Source organism: Micromys minutus, assembly GCF_963924665.1.
Source record: "Micromys minutus genome assembly, chromosome: 13".
NCBI lineage: Eukaryota > Metazoa > Chordata > Mammalia > Rodentia > Muridae > Micromys > Micromys minutus.
Genome location: NC_137982.1, coordinates 57,054,515 through 57,070,082, shown reverse-complemented (window position 1 = coordinate 57,070,082; position 15,568 = coordinate 57,054,515). Strand labels below are relative to the sequence as shown.

General features: G+C 34.8%; 3 protein-coding genes across 3 annotated transcripts; 1 reads left to right on the top strand and 2 right to left on the bottom strand.

Annotated features, from left to right (window-relative positions):
* Positions 1–1,267: 1,267 nt before the first annotated feature.
* On the bottom strand, positions 1,268–2,210 carry LOC308429000 (olfactory receptor 5AL1-like; the record flags this gene model as incomplete). The annotated part of the gene is given in 3 exon segments (XM_080927641.1): positions 1,268–1,558; positions 1,560–2,030; positions 2,034–2,210. Coding segments are annotated over 3 exon segments (939 nt in total).
* A 1,880-nt stretch (positions 2,211–4,090) lies between these two features.
* Positions 4,091–5,050, bottom strand: LOC308428966 (olfactory receptor 8U9-like; the record flags this gene model as incomplete). The annotated part of the gene is made up of 1 exon (XM_080927606.1): positions 4,091–5,050. The coding sequence occupies one exon, from the start codon at positions 5,048–5,050 to the stop codon at positions 4,091–4,093; it is 960 nt and encodes a 319-aa protein (XP_080783732.1).
* Positions 5,051–13,272: 8,222 nt separating this feature from the next.
* Positions 13,273–14,214, top strand: LOC308428995 (olfactory receptor 8K5-like; the record flags this gene model as incomplete). The annotated part of the gene is made up of 1 exon (XM_080927636.1): positions 13,273–14,214. One exon carries the CDS (start codon positions 13,273–13,275, stop codon positions 14,212–14,214), a length of 942 nt encoding a protein of 313 aa, XP_080783762.1.
* Between the last annotated feature and the right edge of the window lie 1,354 nt (positions 14,215–15,568).

Genomic DNA, 15,568 nt, shown 5'->3' with positions numbered 1-15,568 from the left:
CTACGTGCAACTCCCTTCTCTTGGCGGTTTGCCACTGCCTGTTCTCTGTCTCTCTCCCAGGGTACTTCTGTACTCCAAAATCCCACATAAATACAACTCTACAGCCCGATAGCTTTTCATACAGGTTTATATATTCAACTGACAATTCACAAACCCTCTACACAAGACTGCATCAAATAGACAAAGATACAACTGCCCTTCTATATGAGATATTAGACCTATAAAATCCTTGATGATTATAGCTATTTAAATCCTACCTGGGTCCAGCTGGTTCTTGGGAACCTCCAAGTTCCACGACCTTCACCCTCTACCCTCTGACCTCCTCAGACCTCCCCACCCTCTCCACCTATTTCACCCCACCCAGTCACTGGCTTTCCTTTATTTTACTAATTAAAATGTGAAGGTTCGACCAGAATCAGGTGACTAACCAACTCATCTTGAGGAAGTGGAATTAACATTTAAAATACAAACAGCTTCAGGACAATCTACAGAGGAGCCCTAGTTCTTGCCTAAGCTCATTGCCACAAGTAGGGGAATATCAGGGCAGGGTGGCAGGAGAGGATGAGTGGGTGGGGGAGAACCCTCATATAAACGCAGGGAGGAGGTTATGTGAAATCACATATGCACCATAACAATTACTGGGTTTGGAAAACTGCTAAGTAAGTTGTTCAGAGTCCAGCTGACAATAGGACACAAATAAGGCAGGCAGTGAGTTTCCAGGCACTCCAGTGGTCTAGTTGGGTACATCATTGGCCATCAAATATTTGAAGGTAAGAGTACTGCTAGTTCAGTACTTCTCAGAAGAGTAAAGGAACAACTAGACAGGTTGGGAAATAGTATCTTAAAACAAATGGATTGGATGTAATTCTCATCTTCAAATTTCTATACTATTTCATAGAAAATTGAAACATGAGAAAACAAATATTTATTTCATACAATAGAACTGAAACCACTCAGTGTCATAGAGCCTAATATAACTTTAATTTTCCAACAGTTGCTTAAAGTACTATAGATGATTTTATGCCATATCTCTTGTTTTGTTTCTCTGTTCTTTATACTTCCTCTAAAAATAAAACTGAATGCTGTAAAATTCACAAAATTCCTTTGATATGTCACATTCCAAGAGTAACAGAGTAAAAATGATATATTTGATATATGTATCTGAGGGCTCATTATATCAGTGGGGACTCTGTCTTTTTCCAGTGCTGCAAATATAGATTATACATCATTGAAAGACGCCTGATCATTTTATTTAGTGGTTCTTCAATTACTTGATGGCTAAAAATAACTTTTCTACAATTCTCTTCAGAGCATTCTTTACCTCCTGATTTCTCAAGCTGTAGATCAGTGGGTTTAACATGGGAATCACTACTACATAAAACACAGAAGCAAATTTATCTGTGTTCAGAGAATGACTTGACTTGGGCTGCAGGTACATAAAACTAACTGTTCCATAAAATATAGTGATAGAAGTCAGGTGGGATGCACACGTGGAAAAGGCTTTCCTTCTTCCTTCAGCAGAATGAATCCTCAGGATGGCAAAGACAATATAGATGTTAAGAAATGACCACAATCACCAGAGAGCACAGGGTGTTAAAGCCTGCAATGATTAGCAACATCAATTCTTTGACATGAATGTCAGAACAGGCCAGCGCAACTAAAGGAACATCATCACAGTAGAAGTGGTTGACCACATTGGAGCCACAGAAAGACAAGCGGAAGGTCTCCACTGCCTGTGCAAGCCCCACTGTGAATCCATAAATGTATGTGCTGGCGATGACCTGAAGACAGAGCTTCCTAGGCATGAGGACTGCATAGAGTAGAGGGTTCCAGATGGCCACATACCTGTCATAGGCCATGATTGACAGCAAGTACATTTCACAAACCACAAATGTGATAAAACAGCACAACTGAGTGGCACATGCATAGAAGGTTATGCTTCTGACTTCACGTAGAAAATTTAGCAAAGTGTTTGGAGTGACAGAAGAGGTAAAACAAAAGTCAATAAAAGCCAGGTGGGTCAGGAAAAATTACATGGGGGTATGGAGCTGAGGACTCACTTGAATTAACACAATTAATCCAATATTACCTACAACGCTAGTTATGTAGATGACTAGAAACACACAGAAGAGACTGACCCAAAGCTCTGAGTCATCTGTGAGCCCCACAAGGATGAACTCAGACACTGCAGAGTGATTGCTGTTAACCATTGCAGATTGACCTTACATGTGCTGAAAGTCTTCAACGCATACAAAGTTGACCTATGGTCAGAAACCAGTTCTGACTCATTGATCTTACATCGGAAACTCATAAGAAGCACTTCACATGGCTTCAGCTTCTATACTGGCATATGTCACAGAAAGATTTATATTGTAGCCTGTGAGATTTGTAAAAATATAAAGTTTTTTTTTAATAAAAGCAAACACAGCCCGAAAATTTTGCTAGTTTAATAATCAAACACATGTTAGGAGAGATATTCAGAAATTGTCTTTCTCAGATTTAAATGCAACAAACAAAAATACCAAATCACCAGGCAAGATATATCTACTGGTACAGTAATAAAAAATCTTTTATGCAGTTAACTACCAATTCTCTGTATTTGAAAGACATTTTACAAGAGGTAATTTATGCTTGCATTTTCTATACAGAGCAAAACAATACAAATCTCACATTTGAGAACCTCTGAAGTCATTGTATAGATTTGCACTCTGAATGTTTTCTTGGACAAGCACAGGCAAGTTCTACTTCCATTTATAATCAGAATAACTTCTCTTATCAGTGAATGATAGCAAATGCTCTGACACATTGCTAAGGATGCCCAGAGAAAGAGAAGATTGATTAATACTGATAAGGGAGTAGTATGGAAAAGGGAGTAGAAAGAAATTGAGGAGAATAGAGAAAGGCAAGGTTAATATATTGGTTGTCTCCAAAAGACATAAGCCATCTTAATCAAAACAAACAAACAAACAAACAAGAGAAACACTGGGAAGCAAACAGGTGAAATACCTTTCCCTTAAAATTGTCTCTAAAAGGTGCTGCAGTCATTATTTTAAAGCCATAAGAAATAAAACATGTTGAAGAAATGACAGAGATGAAAATTTAAAAGCCCTGGTATGATATTATAAGACAAAGAACCTACAAAGATGCCACTGAGTCCATTTCCTGTTGGCCATCTATGGCTTGGCATGTGGCCTACTCTTAAGTGTGATTTGTTTCCCCAGTAAACTTCTTAGACAGAACTAATTTTTTACTTTTGCAAATAACTATCTGTTGGAAATAATTTTCAGGTTAGGGATGGGGGCTTGTGTCCACTATTTCTTCCAGCTCTACGACAGAGTCATGCATGAACTTTACATGTTGCTATATTCTCTGTGAGCAGATATGTGTGCCAGCTCTTTTGTTTCCAGATTGCCTTGTTTACTTGGAATTCTCCATCCTTTCTGACTCTGACAGGCTTCCTGTTTCCTTTTCTGTGGGGTTCTCTAAGTCCCAAATGGAGGGATTTGGTAGAGACATTATTTTTATTTTTAATTGAATGTAATATTTAAAATTATTTTTCTTTACACTACATAATATGTGTACATATTACTGCTTTTTGTTTTGTGTTTGTATGGGAGTTCTGTGCATGTGGATGAGTGAGTCTTTACATCTATATCTGTTTCTTGGGCCTTTTGCGGGGCTTTTTTAATGTTTTGTGTGTGTGTGTGTGTGTGTGTGTGTGTGTGTGTGTGTGTGTGTCCAGTTCCAATTCATTTGTTTTTCTTTTTATCTTATTACATCTCATTATTATGCCATTATTGCTTACTTGTGTTCTAATAAGAGACAGAGAGGTAGTAGGTACCCAGATAGTAGGTGAAATGGGGAAGGACTGAAAGGAATCAAGGGGGAGGAAGGCAGAATCAAATATATTGTATGAGAAACTTTTTACTTTCAGTAAAAGAATAATAATGTAAGAGAGAAAGGATATAGAAATGGTTGGTTTTATAATGTAGATATCTCTAACAAAAATTAAGTATATGGCATTAAATTCATTTTAACAATATTGGGGAGAAAAGACTGAGAATAAACAGCAATGTTTGTTTATTAAAAATCATTTTCTTAGTTCTCTAAATATAGAAGACTGGTTTCTACTGTCCAGGATTCTCTTCAGGGCATCTTTCACATCCTTGTTCCTGAGGCTATAGATCAAAGGGTTCAACATGGGGATGATCACTGTGTAAAAGACAGAAGCCATCTTATCTGTATCAAGGGAGTGGTCAGAACTCGGCTGTAAGTACATAAAGATAAGAGTTCCGTAGAATATGCTCACAGCCATCATGTGAGAGCTGCAGGTGGAAAAGGCTTTACGTCTTCCTTCAGCTGAGCGCATCCTCAGAATGGAAGAAATGATGAACATGTAGGATACAGAGACAATCAGAACAGAAGAAATGAATGTGATTCCAGCACAGGCCAAAATAGACAGCTGCTTGTAGTGAGTGTCTGAGCAAGTTAGCCTGAGAAGAGGCATGTCATCACAGTAGAAGTGATTGATGATATTGGAATGGCAATAGGATAGGCGGAAGGTTAGAAGAGTATGAATCAATGCCATGAGGAAACTATAGCTATAGGGCACAACTACAAGCTGAATGCAGATTCCAGGGGACATTGTGACCATATAGAGTAGAGGGTTACAAATAGCTGCATATCTATCATATGCCATAGAAGCCAGTAGCAAGCACTCAGATACCATAAATGTGAGAAAGCAGCCTAACTGAGCAGCACATGCATTGAAGGATATGGAATTTTGGTTGTACAAGAAGTTGCCAAGCATCTTGGGTGTAATGACAGATGAGTAGCAGAAATCAACAAAAGCCAGGTTGCTGAGGAAGAAGTACATGGGCGTGTTGAGTCTTGCATCTGTTCTAATGACCAGGATCAGCCCCAGGTTGCCAAGGGTTGTGAAAAGATAGATGCATAAGAATACCACAAAGAGGGGCATCTTCAACTCCTCTCGATCTGTGAGCCCCACAAGAATGAATTCTGTCACCTGGGTGCAATTTATCTGGGCCATGAGTCCTCAAGACATCTGTAGATAGAATAAAGAAAAAGTCAAATTACAGGATACAAGGCCTTATTAGTACTTTACTGTCTTCTAAAAAAGATATATTGTCCTAATTTTTCCAATATCATAGAGATTTTTATATTAATAGAATGCTGAAAATGGGGTAAATAGCATGAAAAGTCAGGAGAAGTAATTCATGTTGTGGGAGAAGATTTACTTTCTTTGGTGATGCTGCCACATATTAAATTCTTCTTCCTTCAATAAATAATTTTCCACAGAATCTCATGCAACCAGCTATAATTAATCTCAATTGGCCACACACAAAATGAAAATATGAATGGAAAGTGGACCCAATGACAAATGATACCAGAGGAAGAAGTGAGAGGAAGAGTAGGGTATAGGTCATTTTATATGGTGGTGCACATATTTAGTGCCTGCACTTGGGAAGAAAAGACAGTAAGATCTCTGAGGTGGAGGCTATCCTGTTTTATTTATGTTTTTATTGTATATTTCCTTTACTTACATTTCAAATGTTATCACCTTTCCTCGTTTCCTCCGAGGAACCCCCCTATCCCATTCAAAACCTCGGAACACCCAAGATGCAATCCCAAGACCACATGAAGCTAAAGAAGTTGGAGGACCAAAGAGTAGATGCTTCAGTCCTTCGTAGAAGGGGAAAGAAAATATTCACAAGAGAAAATATAGAGACAAAGTGTGGAGCAGATCCTGAAGAAATGGTGATCCAGACACTGCCCTACCTGGAGATCCATCCCATATACAGTCAGCAAACACAATCAATACTGTGGATTCCAAGAAGTACATGCTGATAGGAGCCTGATATAGCTGCCTCCTAATAGGCTCTGCCAGAGCCTGAGAAATACAGAGTCTGATGCTCTCAACCATCATTGGACTGAGAATGGAGTCCTCAGTGGAGGAGTTAGAAAAAGAAATGAAGGCCATCCTGTTCTAAATAGCAAGTTCCAGGACAGCCAGAGCTACAGAGAATAATTATGTCTTGAGAAAAATGTTTGGAAAATAAACTCAGAAGAGTTACTTAAATAAAATGGATGTTTCTCTATTTTTTCTAATTAATTCTCTCTAATTTAATCAATTATTTAAAATCCAGGCAGTGAAAAAGTCCACATTAGGACATTTTTGGGAAAATATTTTGCTCACTACATACTTATAAATATTTCTTGTTAAAATGTCTTAGCCATGATTTACAAATTATGTTTGCAAAGTTTGCAACCTCTTCTGCAGTTAGAATACTGTTAGAGTTTCATCTTGTGTTTGTAGTTAGACATATCTAAGTTCAAGTACTCATGTGTAAAAGCAGAAAAAACTATCTGGGAAGAGAATGGGGAAAAGAACAGCAGCATATATTGTTGGATATGGTCAAAGTATGCTACACTGGGAGAGAACTGTCCTTAGGAAGCACATGGTTTGCATGATGAATGCACCCTGTCACATAATTTTAAATGGCTCTATTGCTCCAATATTGTTACAAGTACAGCTTTGTACCGTTCCTTATTTACACAAGTAATTTATTTTATATACATTGTTTAGCTTACAATACTACCTCAAAGATCTCCTGAAAATGCAAAACTGAATGTGGATAACATTGTGGAAGGCACAGCAAATGTGTTCATTTGCTTCATTTTGCTTTACCAACTCTTCATATAAATACCCTATTGTAAGGGTATTTCAAAACTAAAAGTCCAAAATAAAATATAATTAGGAAAATAACTTCCAACAATTGTTTTGAGTATTGTCATATCTTAAATTGATTTCTTACTCAAGACTCACACCTATGTTCTCAACTGAATATCATGTGCTTCTCTCCTCCTGTAGTGCAAGTTGTATAAAAGCAATATTTGTGTAGAACATACCAACAAACATCCATACAACGCTTTCTTTTTCTTTTGTTTTACGAGTTTCTTATGGGAGAAAGTCTTGCTGTTTAGCCCATGCTAGTCCCAGCTCTGAATTTTAGACCATGATCTCCCAAGTACTGGGATCATACACATGGATCATCTCATGTAATCTCTAAGGTAAGAGATAAGAAGAAGGCAACAGAACCTGGCTATTCTTGTAATTTACTAATATTATCTGGAATACAATTTATATTTGTTTTCCAAGAGATTTGGACATTGTCATGGAAAAATTTATAAGTCATGGACTTTTGTAGGTTTTTAAATGTCTTCTTTTTAAAAGACTGGAGCTGTGCTATGACTTTAATACCTTCCAGTTGCACATGAAATTGAGAAATCTTTGTTTTCCTTATCAACATTGTCTAAATTTCATAGTTGAAGTTTTGCTTGTCTAAATAATACCATATTTCTTTCTTTTTTTCTATCTTACCATTTTTCTCCCTTAAACTCCATTTCTCTATTAACTTTATATCTAAAAAATAAAAATTTTTTTGAAAACCTGCAATAGTTTTAGACTTTTTAAAATTATTTCATAAAAGCAAGTCTTCTAGTAATATAAAAGTATTTGAGTAGTTATTACCTGTACATTTGGGGCATATATTTTTCTTCGCAAAGTCTATCTAGAGTCATATAGTAACATTTGCCGAATAGACTCATTGTTAATTTGAAGTAAAATCTATAGGTACATCAAGGATAAAATACAGTTTGCACAGGGAGTAGGATTTGGTTCAGTGTGAACTCTGTTTCTCTAACTTTGTAGCTCACACATAGATTATTTGGTCAATTTATGCTTGAAATGATTCATTCTAATTTGTTACCATATATAAAACCTAAAATCAGAGAAAAAACACTCTTGTCATTTTGTCATAACAAAATGAACCCCAGTTTTATTGAAAATCACTGTTTTTATTGTACTTAATTGTATCTTGTTCTAATTCACAAAGATACTCTTTCTACCTACCCAGGTAGGATGTTCTTCTGTGTCTCCTCATAATGAGTGCACAGTGTAGTTGGCTCCACGGTTTTGTTTGTGTCTTTGTTCCAGATGCTCTTACTCCAGAGAATAAGAAAATGAGGTCATCAGAAAACAGTGAGAGTCTGTGTTCCAGTGGGAGACATGTTCAAAGAAGTTCTTGTCTCTGAAGAGTATGCCTATAGTTTTGCTTTCAGAGTAGTGTTTTAACAACGATTTTCATAACTTTTAATGACACTTTAATTAAACAATGCCATTATGTCTTTATGTGTTAAATTATTACTGTCTTTTTATCTGTATTTAGAAATCATGCAGGGATTTTTAACTTTTTTTCTTTCAATAAATAACTCTTTATGTTATTTGTTGAAGAAAAAACTTATCTAATTATTTAAAGAAATGATCATCAACAAATTTTTTGTACAAAACATTTTGTAAATCTCTGGGCATGTACTTGCCTTAAGGGCTAAAGGCAGAAAATTGTTTAACATAAAGTTGGAAAATGTGGATGATGATTATGCACAAAGCAATCAAGAATATGCATAGAAACTGTAGATCATACTTTATTCTTACTTTGTTTTCAATTAGCATCTAATACTTAGAGATACTAATGAAATTATATACTATGTTTTAATATATACAAGCACTATGAAATATAGCATCTTGTTATAATGCTGATATGACCCCCTTCTTTACATCATGGTTTCTACTTCAGTATGAAAATTAAATTTTTTTGAGCTGCACAGAAAGAATTTTTATTTAATCTGTAAAAGTATGAAAACATTCACAGTAATATGCTGATAAAGGATGCATGAATAAATATGAAATAACACTTCTTAGATTGACTGTTACTCAGTAAAATTAGAAACAAAAGAACAGAGTTGAATATTTACCAATATCGGATAGTGACTCCTCTTTCAATTTCTATGAATGGCTTGCTTTTATAACATCTAGATTACAACCACAGGGGCAGAGAGGACAAAGCCAATCTTCTGGCTACCTGCACAGGATGTAAGATAAAGAGTCAGTATACACACCTTAGTTAGCAATGACTTTGCCCAAAGTCCTTGGACTCAAGTATGTTTCATAAATGCCCAGGAGCCTGGACTGGAGAGATGGCTCAGCCGTTAAAGGCTAGGCTCACAAACAAAACTGTAAAAAATATTTTTTAGCTTTTTTTTTGAGGAAGACTACAAACAAGTCATATTTTAGTGTCTGGCTTATTGTACAAAATATAATGTATTTCCATGTTCATGAAAATACTCTTCAACTTAGCTAAGCAATAATAACAATCTAGGTGTCCACCAAAGCATGGATACAGAATATAGAAAAAAGCACAAACACACACACACACACACACACACACACACACACACACACACACACAAACACATACACACAGTGGATTTTAACAATAAAGAATGAAATTCTGTTATGAATTTAAAATAAATGACATTGGTTTTTGTTTATGATTCTTTATTTTTGCTTTAGAGTGTGAGAGGAAGTAAATATTAAATTATTAATGATCAATAAAATTCTTTAAATAGATGTATATTTAAAGTGTAAATTATACTTGTTTCCCTTTTATTTGGGAACCTATATATTTCATCCCTGAGTACTGTATATGTTTCAACTTATGGCCTTATTTTATACAAAATAATTGCAAAGAATGAGACTAAACAAAAAGATATTTGGGGTATGAAAAAATTAAAAGATTTTGGTATGACTCTAACCACACGAGTGAAAGATATTTATGACAAGAAGTTCAAGTCTCTGAAGAAAGAAATCAAAGAACACCTCAGAAGATGCAAAGATGTCTCATGGCTATGTATCAACAGGATTAACATAGTAAAAATGGCCATCTTACCAAAAACAGACTGCAGATTCAATCAATCTTCATCAAAATTCCAGCTCAATTCTTCACAGAGATAGAAAGAGGAGTTCTCAAATTTATCTAAAATAACAAAATCCCAGGATAGTAAAAATTATTCTCAAAAGTAGAAACTTTTGGGGGACTCATCATCTCTGAATTCTAGCTTTACTACATAGAGCACAACAAAACCTCATGGTACAGGTACTGAGACAGAGATGCAGATCAGGGGAATAGAAATAATGATGTAGAATTAAACCCATACACCTATGGTCACTTGACCTTTGAAGAAGAAGCCAAAACTATCCAGTAGAAAAAAGACAGCATTTTCAACAAATGGTGCTGATTCAACTGGCAGTCAGCATGTAGAAGAATTTAAATAGATTCTTTCTTATTATCTCTTTGTACAAAGCTCAAGTCAAAGTGGATCAAGGCCTTCCACTTTAAACAAGAAACACTCAAAATAATAGAAGAGAACATGGGGAAAGATCTTCAAACACATGGGCATAGGGGACAATTTCCTGAATAAAACACTAATGGCTTCTGCTTTAAGATCAAGAATTGTAATTGGGACTTCATAACATTGTTAAGGTTCTGTAAGGAAAAGGACATTGTTATTAGGATAAAACAGCAGCCAACAAATTGCAAAAGGATCTTAACCAACTGTACATCTGATAGAAGGATAATATCCAATATATGTAAAGAACTAAAGAAGTTAGACTCCAGAGAACCAAATACCCCTATTTAAAAATATGGTACAGAGCTAAACTAAGAAGTACCAACTGAGGAATCTCAAATTGACTAGAAGCACCTAAAGAATATTCAGCATCCTTAGACATGAGGAAAATGTGAATCAAAACTACCCTGAGATTTCACTTCACACAAATCAGAATGGTTAAGATTAAATACTCAGGTGACAGCAGTAATGTATGTAGAATTCTATCATAATTTAGAAAATCTTGCATTTTTACAGAATTAAAGCACATGTGAAACTAGTTCCCATGATAATACTACAAACTGGTGCTTTTTAAATGAATAAATAAATTGCTAACGTTATTTAGGTCTCTGTGGAAATCTCAGGCTATTAGTTTCCTTTCATTCATTAACTTTATATTTCCCCATGGAAAATATACATAGTGTCCCAGACAATTAGAAGACACAACAAAGTCTTCAGCCTCTAAGATGATCTAGATGTGATCATTTGAACAACTTGTGTCATACTTCCCCTGGGAACATCGAAAAAGCAAAAAAATCCATAAATTCTTGATACCCTAAAGAGGAAGTAGAAGTGATATAGACGATTAGAAGATTAGAATTTAATCCTTTCTCAGAGGTAAGTAGTTTCATGTATCTGATACTGATAGACACCAGTGTACAAGAACTTTCATACCATACCCAGCCTCCCAATGCATGCATTTTCTTATTCCCTGAGATGCAGGGAAAAAAATAGCATATTTAGCTGCCTTTCTTAAAGTTATACAATTGGATCAGACATTAAATTTTATGATTTAAACAGATATTCTTACTTTATTGTATTTAAAAGAGTTTTGATGGAAGAGGAGTGAGAGATATACCAATAATTCACTACTGATCTCACATTAAAATATTACCAAAATAATAATTTTCAGAAGCAAAACATAATGGCATATTGTATTTTCTTCGCATAAAAAAATAAGTTTTGGTGTGAATCCTATGTAGTGTTAGACAATAAAATACTATTTTATATTTAAAAATGTCTTTAATAGGAGAACACAAATAATACAAACAATAAATATATATGACACAAATTTCCCACTCTAGAGGATACATTCATAAAACATTCTTTTTTCATCAGAAACTCTATGTATGTAAATTTGAAATGTTATCACCTTCACTTGCCTGCTTCCCTCCGCCCTCCCCCTCTACTTGTCTTCACGAGGGTGCACTACATCTTTTAACATGAACATTTGAATAAAATTCCTTATGTACTAAACATTTTTATTGAGCATTGTGCAATGCTGCATGTGCAGCAGTTATGAGGTTAACATTAGTGCTGCATACATACTGGCAAACCTACCCGGCATATTTCTTCATTAAATATTATGCTCTGCATAGTCCTACAACTGGAAATCATGCTGACAATGCTGAAGATTTCCACTGACTAGGGACTAAAGGGAAGTACTCAGGTAGTTTACCACTGGAATATACTTAATCATGGTGTTGAGATATGTAACTACTTCTTTGTCAGGTTAAATTAATAAGTAAATAGTAATATTTGATGTTAAAAAGCTAGGGAAATACACATTACAGGCCCTATCACTTTTTTATTTCTCTTTCAACTTTATTTTTAAAAAAGAGAGAGACATGTTCAGATTTTTTAAAGAAATTTTGGCATAACACTATATGAATACTTTTTGTCAGTACTTAATTCTTTTAGAGTTTTGTTATTATGCATTGAAATCTCACTAGCTACCATAAGCATAAAGTACATGTAGAACAGAACATAACATGGAAACAGTCAGTTTTCTTGGTGTGTATAGATTAAACATAATGATTTTTGAATGCCAAAAATTGTCACAAGGCTATATTTTTCTATATTGCGTTAAAGAATAATTATGCAAAAATATACAAAGAAAATTGCTAAATATTAACACTTTAGCTGGAATGTATCAAAACACTGTATCCAATAACTTAAAATAGGTGAGCATTCTATTAAAAGGAAAATAGAATACTTGTATCTCAACTGCAATACGAGCAATCAAAACCTAAATATCAGTTACACACACAGAGAGAATATATTTAGTCAAATACAATATCAAGCACAATCTCATGCATTATGCTTACTGCTTTAAGCTTGTTTTCCAAATTGAAAATTACTGTGCAGGTGTTACATGTTCTCTATTCAATTCATAGTTATAAACTTCCAGATAATAGTGCAGTTCCACTCACCAACGTATTTCATAGTAGTATAAGTAGAATAAAGTGGAAATAACATAGCATATTAAAATGAGCACTCGTGGTTGTGGGAAAGACATACATATTTGGAAATATTTATAAAGATATACAAGTATGTATTTTTATTTCAGTGTGTCTCTCATAAATTTTAGTAATTTGCTTAAGGGATTATAATAGTCAAGATGATTTAGCTTCATTCTATCTGTCTCAATTTTTAAGAATAAAAAAATTGCATACAAAATTTAGATAAAATAAAATGCATTCTAAAGAACAAGGTCTCTACATAATGCAATATTTTAAAATTAATATTCATTTTTTATATATGTGTATAATTAAAATATAATAATACATAAATTTATTATGTGCCTTCTAGAAGAGATTATTTCCAAAGAAAAATACTCTATACATTAAAATTCATGTGCAAATATTGTTTGTGATCATTTTTTAAGTCTGTTCAGCCTACAAATATAACTTAATAAAAGTTGAAGACAGTGTTTGTTTCTTTTGGAGGATAGAATTGGACGGCATGGGGCAAAAGAACACAACATCACTGCCTGGGTTCGTCTTGATGGGAATCACACAGAGCACTGAGCTGAGGCTTCCTTTGTTTGTGGTCTTCTTCACCATCTATGCAGTTACCGTCATGGGAAACCTGGGCATGATCATTCTGACCAAGCTGGACTCTCGCCTGCAAACCCCTATGTACTTTTTCATCAGACACTTGGCTTTTATTGATCTTGGAAATTCCACTGTCATCTGTCCCAAGATGCTGGTGGATTTTGTTATGGATGAAAAAACAATTTCTTTCTATGAATGTGCCGTACAGTTATCATTCTTCCTCATGTTCATTATCAGTGAATTTTTTATCTTGTCTGCAATGGCCTATGACCGCTACGTGGCCATCTGCAGCCCTCTGCTCTACAGTGTGGTCATGTCTCCGAGACTTTGCCATGTACTCGTTGCCATTCCATACCTCTACAGCACCTTCCAGTCTAGGCTGTTCACCAGTAAGATTTTCACATTAACGTTCTGTGGCTCAAACATCATCAGCCATTTCTACTGTGACGATGTGTTCTTGTTACCTATGTTGTGTTCAAATGCTGAAGAAATACAGTTGCTGATCATACTGTTTTCAGCATTGAATTTGATCTCCTCTCTTCTGGTCGTCCTTGGATCATATATTCTGATTCTACTGGCCATATGTCGGATGCAGTCTGCAGAAGGCAGAAGAAAAGCTTTCTCTACATGTGGGTCTCATCTCACGGTGGTTGTGGTGTTCTATGGTACTCTACTCTTTATGTATTTGCAGCCCAAATCCACCCACTCATTAGAGAATGATAAAATAGTCGCTGTGTTTTATACTTTAGTGATCCCCATGCTTAACCCCTTGATATACAGTTTAAGGAATAAAGAGGTTAAAAATGCCTTCTACAGGGTATTAAAGAGTCAATTTAAAATAAATACTTAATATTAAGTATTATATATTATTATGATAAATTATAATGAGACAAATTCTATCTTACAATATTTTTTGCATGTCCATAAGAAAAGTTGGATTTTTCTCAAATCAAATTCCTCATCTATCACATCAACATATATTATTATTTATTTATTTTCCTATCTATATTTAGATAGTTTTTATTTTTTCTTGAAATTTTGATTTTTTTCCTTTAACCTCCCAATATTCCTCCTCACTGTCCTTCAAAATAATTGCCTCTTTGTAGCTAAATGTTATTGCATGTATATCTTTCTCTCTACCTCTGTCTGTGTCTCACTCCCTCTCTATTATATAGATATATAAGTAGATATTGATATAGATATATAGATAATTTATATTGGCATATCTATCCATTGATATATATATATATATATATATATATATATATATATATATATATATATATATATATATATATATATATAACTTAGTTGTCTAGAATTTTTTCCATATCCAACACTCTGTACCTGGCAATGCAGACTTTTTATTGTCCCTTTCTATTTCTAATAATTTGTTCATTGTTCTTTTAAATCTTCTCATACATGTAACAATGTATTAAATTTTGCTCTGAATCTTATTTTTATTAGTATAATTCCTGATAAACTAATCTGTGTTATCACAAACTACAGTTTCTACTTCCTATTTCAAATGTAAATGATCATTCATTGTCTGTGTGCATAGATGTGTGATGCTGAAAGTTATTTGGGAGTGGGATATCTTTATTAGATTATGATTTTTGAGACAGTGATTTTATTTTCATGACCTTATACTCAGAGAAAGAATGGGAGAATATGTCATGCTTTTTAAAATATAAAATTATTAAAATCAGCTATCCTGTGTGTTCACAAAGGTTTTATCATTAGCTATACCTTCTATGAGCCTAGAAAAGTTTCCTTTTTAAAAAAAACTATTTATTTACATTTAGGCTGTTGTTCCCCTTTCCAATCCCACCAGCTCAGAGTTCCTCATTGCATTCCTTCTCTCTCTTGCCTCTGAGAAAGTATACCCCTCTCATGTGGACTACCCCTTCCCTGGGATCTCAAGTCTCTCAATGATTAAGAACATTTTCTCCCATTGAGGCCAGACAAGCAGTTAGTCCTGTGTTTTGTATGCTGCCTGGTTTGTGGCCCAGTCTCTGGGAGCTCCCTGGGGTCCAGGGTAGATGAGACTCCTGGTCTTCCTAAAGGGTTGTCCTACCCCTCAGCTTCCTCAAACCTTCTCCTATTTTAACTATAGGGGTCGGGGTTGCCTACTTCAGTCTAATGTCTGGGTGTAGGTATCTGCTCCTGTTTCAGCCAACTGCTGGTAGGGCCTCTCAGAGCAC